Source organism: Cyrtonyx montezumae, unplaced genomic scaffold, assembly GCF_038088225.1.
Source record: "Cyrtonyx montezumae isolate F1298 unplaced genomic scaffold, pur_monq_1.0 scaffold_23, whole genome shotgun sequence".
Lineage (NCBI taxonomy): Eukaryota > Metazoa > Chordata > Aves > Galliformes > Odontophoridae > Cyrtonyx > Cyrtonyx montezumae.
Genome location: NW_027071970.1, coordinates 7,704,126 through 7,719,076, shown reverse-complemented (window position 1 = coordinate 7,719,076; position 14,951 = coordinate 7,704,126). Strand labels below are relative to the sequence as shown.

At 45.6% G+C, this 14,951-nt stretch overlaps 2 protein-coding genes across 16 annotated transcripts in view; both read left to right on the top strand.

Annotated features, from left to right (window-relative positions):
• Window positions 1-6,427, top strand: part of EP400 (E1A binding protein p400) — a 42,473-nt gene extending 36,046 nt beyond the window's left edge. For 8 of the 15 annotated variants that reach the window (XM_065739090.1, XM_065739093.1, XM_065739092.1 and 5 more), the window contains 10 exons: window positions 525-570; window positions 660-769; window positions 1,087-1,291; window positions 1,756-1,919; window positions 2,293-2,499; window positions 2,795-2,990; window positions 3,530-3,660; window positions 4,267-4,434; window positions 4,953-5,030; window positions 5,992-6,427. In XM_065739090.1, the coding sequence (XP_065595162.1) occupies window positions 525-570; window positions 660-769; window positions 1,087-1,291; window positions 1,756-1,919; window positions 2,293-2,499; window positions 2,795-2,990; window positions 3,530-3,660; window positions 4,267-4,434; window positions 4,953-5,030; window positions 5,992-6,264 (1,578 nt within the window). In that variant the 3' untranslated portion in view covers window positions 6,265-6,427. The remainder of the gene's footprint in view (window positions 1-524; window positions 571-659; window positions 770-1,086; window positions 1,292-1,755; window positions 1,920-2,292; window positions 2,500-2,794; window positions 2,991-3,529; window positions 3,661-4,266; window positions 4,435-4,952; window positions 5,031-5,991) is intronic. The other 7 variants (XM_065739097.1, XM_065739094.1, XM_065739096.1 and 4 more) reach the window with 4 other exon arrangements.
• A 583-nt stretch (window positions 6,428-7,010) lies between these two features.
• Window positions 7,011-14,385, top strand: NOC4L (nucleolar complex associated 4 homolog). The gene is made up of 15 exons (XM_065739081.1): window positions 7,011-7,119; window positions 7,193-7,313; window positions 7,419-7,525; window positions 7,606-7,713; window positions 8,036-8,185; window positions 8,264-8,363; window positions 9,001-9,035; window positions 9,134-9,184; window positions 9,683-9,794; window positions 10,400-10,460; window positions 10,948-11,058; window positions 12,311-12,474; window positions 12,831-12,913; window positions 13,788-13,901; window positions 14,203-14,385. Exons 1-15 carry the CDS (start codon window positions 7,027-7,029, stop codon window positions 14,317-14,319), a joined length of 1,527 nt encoding a protein of 508 aa, XP_065595153.1. The 5' UTR covers window positions 7,011-7,026; the 3' UTR covers window positions 14,320-14,385.
• The last annotated feature ends 566 nt before the right edge of the window (window positions 14,386-14,951 follow it).

Here is a 14,951-nt window from a genome sequence, read left to right as displayed (position 1 = left end):
TGGCTGCTTTAAATGTAGAGTCTGTATTAGTGGATCTGATCACAGGTTCAAGGCTCTTGTGTTTTAGAGCCAGTCCAATTTATTTACTAACATGCTTAGGCAGTAGAGATTTTAATGCTCGCTGAAGGGCCTTCTGAACAGAGAAAGGGCTCTGACCCACAGGTATTGCTGTGTATCTCCTAGTACTGAGCCATGTTAAAGTGTGAGAAGTTACCTGCAGTGTGCCAGAGTAGAACATTGCTCCCTTCTTCTGCTAACAAGGTTGTAAAGAGTCCTGTACTTACCCAACACCTGACTGGTATCCAATTGCTCATAAATGTGGCAGAATTCTAATGTATGCAGAAGTTACTGTTGGTAAGCAAAATGAAAGCAAATTTTAGAATTATCTCTGCATATCAAAGTATTTTTCTTGAGTTGTCATTGCTAAAATACAACACTGTGTTAAACAGCATAGTAGTATAAGATCTATCTTCAGTTTTGTTTTATTGTTTTCTGAATTATTACCTCAATTGTCTTCTCAATAGGCAGGCACAATCAAACCAGCAGTTACGGGGACAAGTATACAGACTGGTAAGAAGACACTATAATTGAAGATGATAGGACATAAGATTTTCATTCTTTTTTTACAATGCCATTTTTTAATCTTGATTTGCTTTCAGCTACGGTGAGTGGGAATGTCATAGTGAATACTGTTGCTGGAGTCCCTGCTGCCACCTTTCAGCCCATCAATAAACGTCTGGCTTCACCTGTAATACCTGGAACACTGACTGTGAGTGTATTACACACTAGTTATATCTCTGGATTGATTTTGCTTGCACACTGTGTTGGTGTATCTGTTTCCTGCATTAGTTATCAGAAGTTCCACCCCTTTTTAACTTCACATGTGCTTTGTGATTGTGTATCAACTCCTTTCCCTTAGCAAAATACCAGAATGAACTGGGAGAGGTTATCAGAATAGAGAACCTAAGTGGCAGTGCTTAACTAAGGCTGTAAAGCTGTATGATGTGTACCCGGAAAGTTCATAGCTTTATACAAGACATGAAGTCTGTGCAGAGCGCTGACTGTGACTGTGTTCCTCTCACTCAGACTTCGGGAGGCACTGCAGCTGCACAAGTGGTGCACACGCAGCAGCAGCGAGCGGCAGCGCCTGCGGCCTCCACAGAGCTGGTGACCATAGCATCCACGCAGGGGGTTCGTGCAGTGACATCAGTGACAGCGTCAGCAGTGGTGACGACAAACCTGACACCCGTGCAGACCCAGACGAGGTCACTGGTGACTCAAGTTACGCCAGGTAATAATTGCATGTTTAGGGATTGCTACTTAGGGTTCCTGCACAGTTCCTGAAGTTTGCTTGACCGCTGTAGCCCCATCATATTGAAGGTTGGGCATTGTAGGCAGCACAATTAAACAACAATATGGGTTTTAACTTCCTGACTGTTGGTGCTCAGATTACCTTCTTTTATCAGTGAATATTTCTGGATAAAGCGTTGCAGTACAGAATTGCTTAGCCCTTAGAGGCTACAATTAAAAAGACTGCAGTCAAGCAGTTTTAATTGTGTCAAAACTATAAAATATTATGAAGAAAGGAGTATATACTTCATTATTTTTTGTCATTTATGCTAATAGGTTATCTATAGTTAGTCTACAAATTGTATTGTAGCAGAACAGTCTTTAACCACTTTGTTTCTCAGGTGAAATCAAAGAATTAAATTCAATGTTGCGAGTCCTCAGAGCGTTTATTTTTCTTTTTCACAGCAACACCAACAGTCCAGCTCTCTGGCAAAACAATCACTCCTGCTCACTTCCAGCTTCTGAGGCAGCAGCAGCAGCAGGCTGCTCAGGTACAGGTCCCTCAGATTCAGGCTCAGGCACAAGCCCAGTCTCCAGCTCAAATAAAAACTGTTGGGAAACTGTCACAGGTGAGGAAACATTTCCAAAGAAACGTGGCATGCTACTCTCATTGTTACTGTAAGCATCACTGGCACTGTGTTGCACACTATTTTCTTGGGATAGAATGAAATGCATGTCTTTCTGAAAGTAGATTCTATGAAAGTTTCGTGGAGGCAGGGGAGCCATTTCAGGCAGTACCACTACCGCCGCGGGTCAGCTTGTGAAGCACTTAGTGTTGCTTACCCACTGGCAACCTGCTGCGTAAAGGAGTTGTTTCTTAGCTTTTTGATCTTAACTAAAGTTTGGCATAGAGTGCTTCTTCAAAGCTGCAGATCCATTTCTGTTCTTTTTCCTGTTGCCCTGTAAGAGATGGGAAATGAAGAAAGTGTTGTATTTTTGCAGGAGCAGCTGATCAAGTTGCAGAAGCAGAAGCTACAGCTCCCTCAGCAGCAGGCAGCACAGCAGACACAGCAAGGGGCACAACAGCAGGCGGCGCAAGTACAAGTGCAGCAGCAACAGCAAACTCAGCAGCTCACTGCTGTTACAGCACCTCGTCCTGGCGCAGTTCTCACAGGCACTACTGTGACAAACCTGCAAGTTGCTCGTCTTGTAAGTTGGCTCTGACCTCATGAAAGCCTTGATCTCACTGCTGGTTTACATGAACTGGATGTTGGTTATTCATGTACTGAAGTGCTCTTTGTGTTACTTAGGCTGTATGAAAGGCTTCTAACACAAATAGCTTAAATTGCACTTACCGACTGGCACCATCTCTGAAGTACATATTAGTGTAAAGGAAAAGTCATATTTGGAAACATTTACCATTGTCACTTACTAATCACCTGTTATGTAAAAGCAAATATTTTTTTTTTGGCTGGTACAATAATCTTCATTCCTTACTGCTTAGACTCGTGTTCCTGCTTCCCAGCTTCAAGCACAAGGACAGATCCAGGCCCAAACTCCACAGACAGCACAAGTTGCTTTGGCAAAACCTCCAGTGGTATCTGTTCCAGCTGCTGTTGTGTCATCTGCAGGAGTCACTACCCTCCCTGTTACTGTTGCAGGCATTAGTGTTGCTATTGGGCAGCCACAGAAAGCAGCAGGTATGTCAACACACTTGTTAAAACATAATGCAGTTTTAAATTCCGCTTCCATAAAGGTAGGGTGCTCAGTTAATGTCTTCTGTGGGTCTTACACCTCAATAAACTAATGCAATGGAGGCTGAACTCCAAAAATGAGGTAAGAGAATTATGCTTACTCCACGTAATCTGGAGATTAGTGTCATTTTAAGCCAGAAATCTGTGCGTATGAGTAGGCGAGCAGGTATGGTTTTGAAAATAGAATGGTAGTAATTGCATCTTTTCAGGTACAAGGCAGAGACAGGAGAACTTGTCTGTTGTAACTGTCTCCTGTAGTGCAGACAGAAGTTTTCCTGTAGGAAGTGCAATTGTTAGAACACAGTCGTAGCTTGCTCATGCAACTCTGTTGACATCATACCTCTTATTAAAATCAGTAGATCGTTAGTGCTCAAAGCTATGCAGATGTATAAGCCTGTAAAAGCACAATCTCTTTTTGTAGGCTGCTTGGGGCAAAGCAGTGAGGTGAAAACTCTCACAGTTGTAACTATGCTTATAATTTTCAGGAGGTCAGACTGTAGTTGCCCAGCCACTGCACGTCCAGCAGCTTCTGAAACTCAAGCATCATCAGGCAGCACAGCAGCAGAAAGCTATCCAGCCTCAGGTTGCACAGGGTCAAGCTACTGTGCAGCAAAAGGTACTCACAGTTTGCCCTTCCACTGAGTTTCCTGATGCTTCTGTGGTTGTAAAGCTTTAACTCTGGGTTGTGGTGGCACGCCCAGGTGCTCAGTTAATATTCCTATGTGTAGGTCTTCAGTATATCTAGAGAGGACTGTTAATATGTTTGTGATTTCTCGTGCCTCAAACTTAATGAAAGTGTGTTGGTTTTGTCTTCTCTGTTAAGTAACAGAGCTTAAGGTTCTCCATAGCCACTTCTAATGTAACCAAGTCTGGAAAATTCCCAAAGACTTTCATTTTCACACTGTAAACTGTGAAAAATGCACTTTTCCCAGAAATGTCACCTTCTCGTGGGCTTGGCTGTCAGTGAACCACCACCATGGTTACACTCATGTGGTACTGTGGAAGTGTGGTGTCATACGAAGTACACCTGCACGTAAGAGAACCTTTAAATGATTCAGGACATCAGACAAATGCATGGAAGTTTTCTCTCTCAGCCTCCTTTTGGCTATTTTTATTTGAGAGGATTTGCTTCAGTAATAGAACGTAATTAATCACATCAGCTACCTACATGTTCTTTGAAATACATATTTTGTAGTCACTGATGCTTTTTTCTCTTCTCTAGATCAATGCTCAACAGGTCACAGTCCAAACCCAACAGCAGACGTCGCAGCAACAAAAAGTAACCTATACTACACAGCCTGCCATTAAAACACAGTTCTTAACAACACCCATTTCCCAAACCCAGAAGCCAGGTGGAACCCAGCAAGTGCAGGCTCAGATTCAGGTACAGGTAACACCATTCCATGCTTTCTGAGACAGCTGTGATTGGATAACCCTAAAGATGACAGGTGTTGTAACACTTCAGCACCTGCTCCTATTAATTGTGGTTAAATATTTGTTTAAATTAAGTTTATAGTAAGATGAATTGTTGTAACTAGATCAGTCTAACCATGGAAAAGGAAAGGGATGAGGAATTAGGAGCATTACTCTTTCAAAGCTATATCAAAGATGAAGTCGTCTATTGGAATTCCTGTGCTTCCTTCAGTGTTGCTTATAGTTAAGAGGAAATAATTCTATTAAAGCTGAAAATACTGCTTTTCCTCTTTCCCTCTGAGCTAAGTATGCTCTTCTGATATGCTGTTCTAAATTTTATTTACAAAGCTGCAGTATCACTGAGAAGGCCAAGACACCAACTTGCAGTGAGCACAGCTTGGGAAAGGTTTCTTGGTAGCAGTTTTGATAGGGATGATGTGTTGCTGCTATTAGCAGTTTATTTTGACTCAGTCTTTCTTTTCTATGTCACTGAAGGTTGCAAAACTCCCTCAAGTGGTCCAGCAGCAGGCTGCTGTTGCCAACATTCAACAGATGGTTTCAGTTTCCCAACAGGTATGTTCTGCATGCAGCACTAGAAACCCAATCCTACTGAAGACTCGTATGATTGGAAATGTATGCATTTTTCCCTTTGTGTGGAATAAGCAGAATTTTGGAAGGATGTGGCAATTTCCCTTCCATCAGAATGGGTCATGTGAAAACCAAGGCAGGCTGCTGTGAGTTCTTTAGTCTAAAGCTGTGGTAGGCACAGCAGAGTTTTGTTCATTACTGCTCAGAAGAGCTGAGACTGATTTTTCAAACGGATATTTTCTAAAGCTGAAAGGATGCTTAAATATTGGCTTTTTGTGACGTGTACTCGAACAATTGAACCAGTGAATACCATCCAAGTTTGTCATACAGAAACTGGGACAGATCAGGAGTTACGAGTTGTTTTCTTGCACTTAGTAAAGCTGTTCCAAGTGCTTTAAGTCACAGTGGTGTGGTGTGTGTGCTCAGTGTGGCATGGTGACAGGTGGAGCAGGGAAGTGGAGCACAGTGGGTCACTCTCCCTTCCCTTTACTACCCAGCAGAGTTATTGAATGCTGCTTAGAACAGTGTCTCTGAGATCATTAGCAGCAGGCATAACTTGAGACCGTTGATTGGCAGGAATGCCTGACTTTGGATGGAGGATGAAGTTGTTACTCAGAAGTCTTAAGCCAATCTGCTCTTAATCTGACACAGTTTGAAGTGCGGTGTTTTAGTGTGGAATAAAACCTGTGGCTGTTTATTGCAAAATGCTGATGAGGTGATGTAAGCTGACTGGTCACCACCTCAGATGTGAGTGCTGCGAGGGCAGGGTGGGCAGCAGAGAGCAGGAGCATCAACATGAGTTGTTCCCTGCAGAGCTCTTGGATAGTTTTTCAAGGCACATGCTTCCAGTGCTCTGTCCAAGATGCTTGTCAGCCTAGAGAGCAAAGACCTTCTGTACAGCAGGAATCTAATGGATGCTGTGTTGCCTTGTTATCCTGCTGTCTAGGTACAGGCTCAGCCCCAAACCGTGACCCTGTCCCAGAGCACAGCAGGCCAGCAGCAGGTCCAGGTGATTCCTGCAACAACGGCTACTGCACAGGTTGTCCAGCAGAAACTGATACAGCAGCAAGTTGTGACCACAGCATCTCCGCAGATCCAGGCTCCAGGAGTGCAGAATCCAGCCCAGACACCAGCAACTTCTGAAGCCCAGAATCAGCAAGCGAAAGTCCAGATGAGAACGCCTACTGTCAGATTAAAGGCACCTACTAAGCCAAGCTGAACTCATGATTAAATCACAGTACCAGGGAAATGCAGTTTCTTGTTTGCTAAGCCAAGTGAGAAGCTACTCCAGACACCCAGATGAAGTCAAACCACCTCTTTTTTTTTCTACTTTTAACAGAAGGATTTTGCAGCATTTAAACACGAACTCTCCCATAAGTTCTGCCCGTGTTCTGTGCTCATTCAAAGCACGTACAGCAATCATTACTTAGATTTAAGTTACATCCAGCTTCACAGAAGTAAATGGGTCAGTGAAATCCATCTGTGTGAGCACACTGCAGTGGGCTGTGCTCAGTGTCCCCACTGCAGCTGCTGGCAGTCACACAGCTGTGTGTGAGACAAAGCTGTGTGCTGCTGTAGCGTGAGGTGGATACCTGGGGAAGGTCTCACTTTGGAGTGCTCCCTGAAAAGCTTAGCCAATAAATGTGAAAACCTGTAAGTATATGTAATTAAAAAGGAAAAGAAAATAAAAGAAGCAAAGGGTCACTCTCCATTTTTCTAAGTCTTTTAAAATGTTCGGTAGTAGATGTGTGTACAGTTGACCGAAGCACCCTCTCTGTGCTCCCACCCTCGTATTATTTCACTTTAATGGATATTTTAGGCATGAACTCAGTAAACACCGTGTGATGTGTATTCAAGCGTAGCCTTTTCTTTTTGCTCCGCGGACGCAGCCGCGAAGCGCCCGCAGCGATACCGCGCTGCGAGTCCGTGCGTCCCCCGCCCCGTTCCGGCCCCGCTGTGGGCGGAGCTCCGCTGCAGCAGCATGGCGCGGCCCGCTCTCGCCGCCAGCCTGGAGGCCGTGCTGGGCGGCCGCGGCAACGCCAACCGCGTCTTCGAGATCCTGGAGCTGCTGGCGGTGCGCGGCGGGGCGGGGCGGTCCGGTCCGCTCCGGTCCGTCCGGCGGCGCTCACGGCCCCGCTGTTCCCCAGGCCGAGGACGAGGAGGACGCGCTGTGTGCCGCCCGCACGTGCCGCCGGCTGTTCGCGGCGCTGCTGCGGCGGGGAGAGCTGTTCGCCGGCGGCCTGCCCGCGCAGGAGGACGCGCTGAGCGGTGAGCGGTGAGCGGGCGGCGGGGGAGGGCCGGGCCGGGCCGGGTCGGGCGGGGACCGCGCGGCCGCGGGGGGAGAGCGGCAGCGCCGCGCTGTTACCTCCGCAGGGAATTACAGCGCCGAGGAGAAATACAAAATATGGATGAGACATCGCTACAACGACTGCGTGGAGTGCTTATCCGAGCTGCTGGGCCACGGCTCCTTCAAGGTCAAGGTGAGCGGTGGTTACCGCTCGGGCGGCCGGATTGGGGTGGGGTACTGCGGGGCCTTCATTCTGCGCCGTGTTTTTAAAAGGAAGCGTCGCTCTGCACCCTCATGAAGTTCGTGGAGTTGGAGGCAGAGCGTCCTTTGGTGGCAGAGCAGTGGAAGTGGAGCATCGCTTTCCCTCGCGATCTGCTGAAGGTGAGCGGTGAAGCACGAGCTGCCATGGCACCACGTGGCTCACTGCTGAGATCAGTGCACGGGAGAGGACTGGGGATGGAGGAGAGGGATGAGGTGGCACTGAAGCTCGTGTGCTGCCCGTGATGGGGCGGTGGTGTGGGAGCAGCTGCCTCATGCAAGGTCGCTTCCAAGTTTCATTGCCTGCAATGGGAGGGGACTTGTTTCAGAGGCCAGAAGCACCCAGCACAGTGGCTCACGAGCCTGGCTTTGGGGCAGGCAGGACACGGTGCTGCCCTGAGCTGTCTAGAAGCTGACTTGCTCTTCTTTACCAACCTTTTTCCAGGTGATTGTTAATGGTTTAATTCCCACACATGAGGATGCTTCGCTGCTGATCTCTCGCTTCCAGGAATACATGGAGTACGACGACGTTCGGTACTTTGTCATGAAGGCAGTCACTGAGAGCATTGGACAAGTGATGCAGAAGACAAAAGAGGTAATGAGTTGTGCTGTTGGGATGGGTGGACCTCATTTGTGCCTGATCCTCTGCTTTTTGTTTGTTTGGTTTCTTTAGAGGCCTCTGCCATTCTACCAGCAGAACGTATTTGCCCTCATTTCACCTATTAACATGCCAAGCAAAGAGCGTGACATGGTCAAATTTCTGGTGAAGCAAGGTTAGTAAGCTCCCCATGATTAACTGTGTATTAAGAAACAAGTCTTGTCTCTCATTTTTATGTTGTAAAGACTTCGTTGGTGTTTGCTCATAAAAAAATGGTGCTTCTGTGAGCATAGCAGTTCTGAACAGTATTACAGAACCCGCATAGCTCACTTCACAGCCAGGTTTGTCACAGTTTTGCATCAATACAAGGCACCTATAGCGGGTAGGGATGCTTCTGAGCTGGAGTAAAGGAATGCTTTTAATGGGATTCTGATGTGTCCCAACCCATTTGGAAGAGGGAAATCTCAAGCGTGGAGCTTTAACATCTCATGAGAACGTTTATGATCTATGATTCTCTGCTAAATTCAGCATCTTTTCTCTTAGTGCTTTCCGTTATGCTGCGGGGGTGAAGGAAACTGTAATTCACTTTTGGTGTGTCCAGTTGTGCTTAGGGGGAGAGGGAAAAGTTTGATTACTATAACGCAGAGTTCCTTACAAATAAGTTAGCTCCTTTATCTAAGTGGACTTGTATTCTTTCAGTTTTATGTGGGTGATTGTAATAACTGGGTTTATTTCAAGGAACTAAATCAAACAAGGGTCTTCTTTTTGGTAAATGTGCATTTCCAGTCCCATCTCCCTTTTGCTTTTCTTAGATAACCGGGAGGAATGGAAGGTGTCAAAGCTGCAGGTAACTGTTCATTTGGTGCTCCAGAGTTCAGTTTGCTGCTGAAAATAACTTGATCTCCACCCGCGTGTTTATCTCACTCCTTGCAATTCTGTTCTAAGGCACACAAGCAGGCGTTTGAAAGAATGTGGCTCACTTTCCTGAAGCACCAGGTGAGTGGTACTTTGGTCACCGATGCGGATTGCTTTCCAGTTGCTAATCCTTAGAGGCATAGAGCTCCTGGTGGGACTCTTCTGTGCTTCCACCATTAGATGAGAGCAGCCCAGTCACCATCTCTGCTGGACTGTTCTCCTGGCAAAGAAACATTACCTCACGTATGGGCTTCTTCTTCTCTCAGCCTTCTTCTTCACCTTGAACAAGTCTGCCCACGAGGAGTTACCTGCAGCATAACAGCTTGTGTTTCCAAGCTGAATGTTCCTATGCTTTTTGCTAGTGACTTTCCCACTGCTTTTCCCTCTGACTGTGATGATGCTTTTAGCTGAGCACCCACTTCTTTGAATGAATTCAGCTGTCAGATGTCACTGTGTGCTCTCCCATTTGTTCTGTTCTGTCCTGGCACATTCCCTTTCGGTTGTGTGGTCTTGTACGTTGCGGTTGCTCTTGGAGTTCTCACTTTGATGGTTGTTTGACTATTGCTTTGTCCTTCACAGCTACCCAGTGGCCTTTACAAGAAAGTTCTTGTTATTCTGCATGACTCCATCCTGCCCTATATGAACGAACCCACTCTCATGATAGACTTCTTGACAGCAGCCTATGGCGTAGGTGAGTGAAAACAGCCATTAGCCTTTAGAGTGGCTCTGCAGTGTGGTACAAAGACTTTGGAGGGCTGCTGAATGCAGCACCACAGCTTTGGGTGGGATGATGCTAAGGGACAAGGGTGAATTCTGTTAGCCCCAGAAGTGAGATCTTTTTACTTGGCCAGTGTTTGTTGGTCCTTGTATTTTAGGAAGATTATATTCATGAATTCAGAAATAGTTGAATACTAGGATGATTTCTTTTCAGCACAGAGTTTAGAGAGCTTTGCTGATACGTGGGCTGTATCCGCAAACAGGACATGAATTTTCCTTTGGTAGTGGCCTTACTGAGGAGGCCTTTTCCTTCCCACTGTAGCTTTCTTGAGAAATTACACAAACATATGTTTGTGTCTGTCTGTTCTTCTCAATTACAGCTTACTCAGTGCAAGTAACCTGTGATCCTCAGGAAGGTTTTGGCTGAGCTTGTGTCACCTTAGAGCTGTCATGCTACCTCTGTTTATAGATAGCGTTGGTTTTGTGCTACTTCTGGGAAGGTTTAATGATAGAAACAGGTTGTAGCTGACCATTTTATTTATCTGTCTGTTGTGTTGATGGATGCTTGCTTTCTTACAGGTGGAGCAATTAGTCTTCTAGCCTTAAATGGATTATTTATTCTGATTCATCAGCATAATCTGTAAGTAAAAAGAGCATATTGTTTAAAGGGACATGGGTGTTTGCATTTCTGTCTTCATGTAAAAAGAATTGAAAAGAATTCTGCATGTCTTCAGGCTTTAAAACTCCCCTGTGAGGAAGCCAAGCTCTGCCCAAGCAGCTCAGCTGTTGGGATGCTGAGCTCTTTGGATAGTTTGACCTTTCTTTCAGCTAAGCCTAAATACCCTCTTCTCCAGACTGTGGTTGCTCAGCTCTTGGAAATCAATGTCCATTGATCTGATGGTGTAGCAGAGCTGTAGTCTTCGGATCCTGTGCCATTTGCAGTCAGCAGAGATGATTTCAAGTGGTGACTGTGGAGGCAAACCACAGAAAGCTGAACCATCACTCATGGCACAGCAGTGGTCTGGGGTGGTTTATGATGAACACACAGAAGCATTTTAGACACAGAGCAATCCTGTTGTACATCAATAATCAGCAAAGGATGTTGTCTTTTTTTCCCTTTTCAACAGGGAATACCCTGACTTCTACAAAAAGCTGTACAGCCTTCTAGACCCTTCTGTGTATCACGTGAAGTACCGAGCCCGCTTTTTCCATTTGGCTGATCTGTTTCTGTCGTCGTCGTAAGTAGAACCTTTATGATATAGGTTCATGCATTCTGCTCTTGCTTTTCTGTTGGCTGGAGTCTGTTCTTGAACAGTCTCCCGTGTCTGGATTTAATGTAGTCCTGCTGAATTAGACTTGTTTTCTGATTGAGAAAACTGAATCCAAGAGTGCTGTTGCAGTGCTGTGTAATTCTTCATGTGATGTTTCTGAAGATGCACCGTACATCCATCAAATTTCAGAGAGTAAAAATGCAGTTCATTATCTGAGTTTGATCTGCAAATCATTATGGATGTATTTTGATCTGTATTCCAGTTTGGCTGAAAGCGATGATTTTTCTGTCTCTATGAATATGGAAAAGGAACATTTGCAGGCTTTTCTATAGACACAGTATCATAAATCTGTTGATAAATTGATGACCTTTTTGCAGACTGTGTAATACTGAAATATAAAGCATTTGACACACTGTCTCGATGCTGTCCATTCATCATGCCCAGGGAAGAAACTAGATGAGCAGCTGGTCATATAGTTGCCATCATATGTTGTAAAATAAACCAAGAATAATGCTCAGCACATGATACTTAATATCACCCCCTTTGTATTCATAGTGTTCCTTAGAGAGAGTAACAAGACGTGGCAGATGGTGCACCTTGGGGTGGCTTTGCTGGGCCCTGCAGGTGTAGTGAGCCCTGGGGCTGGGGGCTGAGGGACTGGAAATTGTCATCTTTCATCGCAGCTCTGCTGACCTGAAGAATGTGCCTCCATGAGCTGATTGCTGCTAAAAATTTGCATTTCTACCATAAAAGAGAACTATTCTGCACATTTACATTACAGCAGCTTTATGTTCCCATTACCAGCTGCACTGCTCGCTCTCGTCCTCGAAGTATTATGTAAATTTAACACCATGGCACATGTATTAATTAAACCCACAGAACTACATTAGGAAAATATAATTAAGGTTGCCTGGCCAAGCACTCAGAAGTTTATAAAATGACTGAATAAAGACAGCAGTGTGAACAACCACGTACAAGAGCTGTGCTTGGCTACAGCAAGTGTCTGGAGTAGTGCCACGCGTCTGGATTGAATCACAAACTGATTTGAGATTACTCATCCACTGAATGGAAATGCCCCAAAATTTTGTTCCACACAGAACTTTGCTGTGTGGTTTCTTTTCACAGAAAAGAAACACCCGTCGTGCAGTTGGGGCTGGTGAGTCTGCTGGTTTACTTGCTGGGAACTCTGACTTGCTGATTTCTTTTTCCCTCCCCGTAGCCACTTGCCGGCGTACCTGGTGGCAGCGTTCATCAAGCGCCTGTCCCGGCTGGCCCTCACTGCTCCTCCCGAGGCTCTGCTCATGGTCATTCCTTTCATCTGCAATCTCTTTCGGAGGCACCCGGCCTGCAAAGTGCTGATGCACAGACCGAATGGGCCACAAGGTAAGAGGGAAGGGGGGGGGGAGCCTCTTCTATTTCCATCCATAGTGCTTTTGTACAGGTGGGTCTGTGGTTTAACTGACCGGTGCTGAATGCCAGTAGTGGCAGTTTAGAGTTGCCTGAGATGCCCTTGAATCTGACCGTTCCAGTTCTTTATGCTCTTAGAAGTAATGATCTTCTGTGGTGCTGCAAACAGTGATGCCTGGGTCATGCTGCAGGGTGTCAGCTTGTTCCTGGATCCAGAATGCAGTGTTGGGACACTGCAGCTTTGGCTGCAGCACTGCTCAGGGTCCCCATGTTCCCTTGGGCATTACAGACACCTCAGAGGAGGCATTATCCCTGTATCTCTCTATCCTTAGATTTGTCAGAAGATCCATATATTATGGAGCAGGAGGAGCCATCTGAGAGCAGGGCTTTGGAGAGCTCACTCTGGGAGCTTCAGGTATGTCATCTAACAAGGCACACCCTATATGGTTCAGCCTTCTTACACCCCTGCTTGGCAGTCAGCAGTATCACTTCCATGTACATGCTGACACGTCTTCCAAATGAGATGAATTTCTGGCTACTCACATCCTTTTCTATCCTTAGTGTGAGAGGCAAAGGATTTTACACACATGAGAACTAGTGCCTGCTAATTAGTAGGAGTCTTGTGAGTGCACATGTGACCATGCAGCTGAAAAGTGGGCTGTTAATAGCTGAAGCAGAATAGATTGTGGCAAATGTATGAGGCTTTTTATTTGCTCTGGAGGGGAGAGAAGAGTTTGCTGAGCACTGATGGGAATTAATTGGGTACAGATAGGTCATCCTGTAGAAATTGTTTTTAAAACGCTGGAGAAGATTGCAGTGTTCACTTTTCACCTGGAACATTTGTAGGGTGGTGTATGAAGGCTGAAATCAGTTAAATTATCCCAGTGACTCTGAAACCGTAGTGGCAGGATTATCAGTTTCCATTTCAGTGTTACAGGGATTCTGTGCAATGAGCTGAAGCAGAAAGGTGGGTGTTCCTGAAGAGCAGGAGCTCAGATGCAGCATTGGGGTGCTGGGAAAGGGCAGAACTGAGGGTTGCACTGTAGGTAGCTGTGGCCAGTGAAGAAATCCATCTGTCTTGGCCTAAATGTGAACCTGGTGGAAGGGTGCTTTAATATGTTTGAAGCGTGGCTAAAATCTGTATTTCTTGAAGCTGTGTAGTAACACAGTTCAGCAAACTTTCTGCTTTTGTCAGAATTAGATGTTCACTGATCACGAGCGGTGTGTGGGAAGCCAGATGCATGCAAGTTATCTTGTACTCATTAGACCTTCTCCTTTTTATCTTGCAGTCTCTACAAAACCATTATCACCCAGATGTGGCCCAGGCAGCTGCTATCCTCAACCAGTCACTGTCTGAAGTAGAGGATGACATATCAGGGCTCTTGGAGCTCTCAGCTTCTGAGGTAGTGTTGCCTTTGTGAGTGACTGTAACGGGAGGAAGGGGCACTGCTTCCTGAATACAGTAGCCAAGTCCTGTTGATCAGCTTTGCTGCTGTGGAAGGGCTAGGCAGACTTTTGGTTACGTACAGCCAGGGAAAAGGGGAAAATGTCTGTGAAATGGCAGAGCATTTGGCAACAGTAGTGGCAGGACTAGCTTGTATATAAAAGGTTTCATGCGCTATCTTTCATGATGTTAAATTGAGCTGGTATCAGCCATGGTGAAGAGCTTGTACTGAATTTTGTCGATATCTCCTCTTCTTGTAGATTTTTGATAAAGAAATAAAGAAGACATCTGCTAATGTGCCACTGGAATTTGAGCAAGTGCAAGGTTTGTTTGGGAAGAAAAATGATATTTTTGCAGAACACTTCACTTTAGATTAATGCGATCACTAAAAAACACAGACAGCACAACAGACTGATCTCAAGGACCCACACAAAACTCACGTGTTTTGCTGGGCAGTTCTGCCTTTGAAATACTGTGATGAAAGCTGGACTGCCTTCCAGAGGAGTGGCCTTCTTCAGTGACCTTTTCCAGAACCCATGTATGGACTTTCCTTCGTTATTTCTCATCATGTGCATTGCTGCCTGATGTTTTGCAGGGATTTTCCCTCAGAGTGATGTTTTCTGCATTTGTTCATTGTTGGGACCCTGGCCCAGCAATATCTCTCAGGTGGTGCTCAGTAATTCCATGTATGATGGGTTGCTACTGTTCCTTCGTGTCCTTTCATCTGATGCTGGCACGTTGCTTAATTCAAAGCTTTGGAAATGAGCACAATCATGGTGACTGCTAGGGCGGCCAACTGATGTGCAGTGAGAAGTACTTTAATCCTTGATTTTTTGCTTCAGAATGATAAGCAGCTTAATGTAGTTTTGCTCCCAACCTGCAAGCGTTGCAGGAGCTGCGGCCAGCGCGTATGCAGGTGCTAATTAAGTTTTAACTACCCCGCTGATGCTAGAATGGCTCTGTTAATTGGGATTTTTCATACGGTTCCAGAAGTCGTGCAGAAATTCCT

Bases quoted from the DNA above. Each gene is read 5' to 3' on its own strand.
- NOC4L (XM_065739081.1), top strand. From the start codon at position 7,027: ATGGCGCGGCCCGCTCTCGCCGCCAGCCTGGAGGCCGTGCTGGGCGGC. The intron at 7,314-7,418 runs GTGAGCGGTGAG...TTACCTCCGCAG, and splicing joins GCAGGAGGACGCGCTGAGCG to GGAATTACAGCGCCGAGGAG. The intron at 9,795-10,399 runs GTGAGTGAAAAC...GCTTTCTTACAG, and splicing joins GACAGCAGCCTATGGCGTAG to GTGGAGCAATTAGTCTTCTA.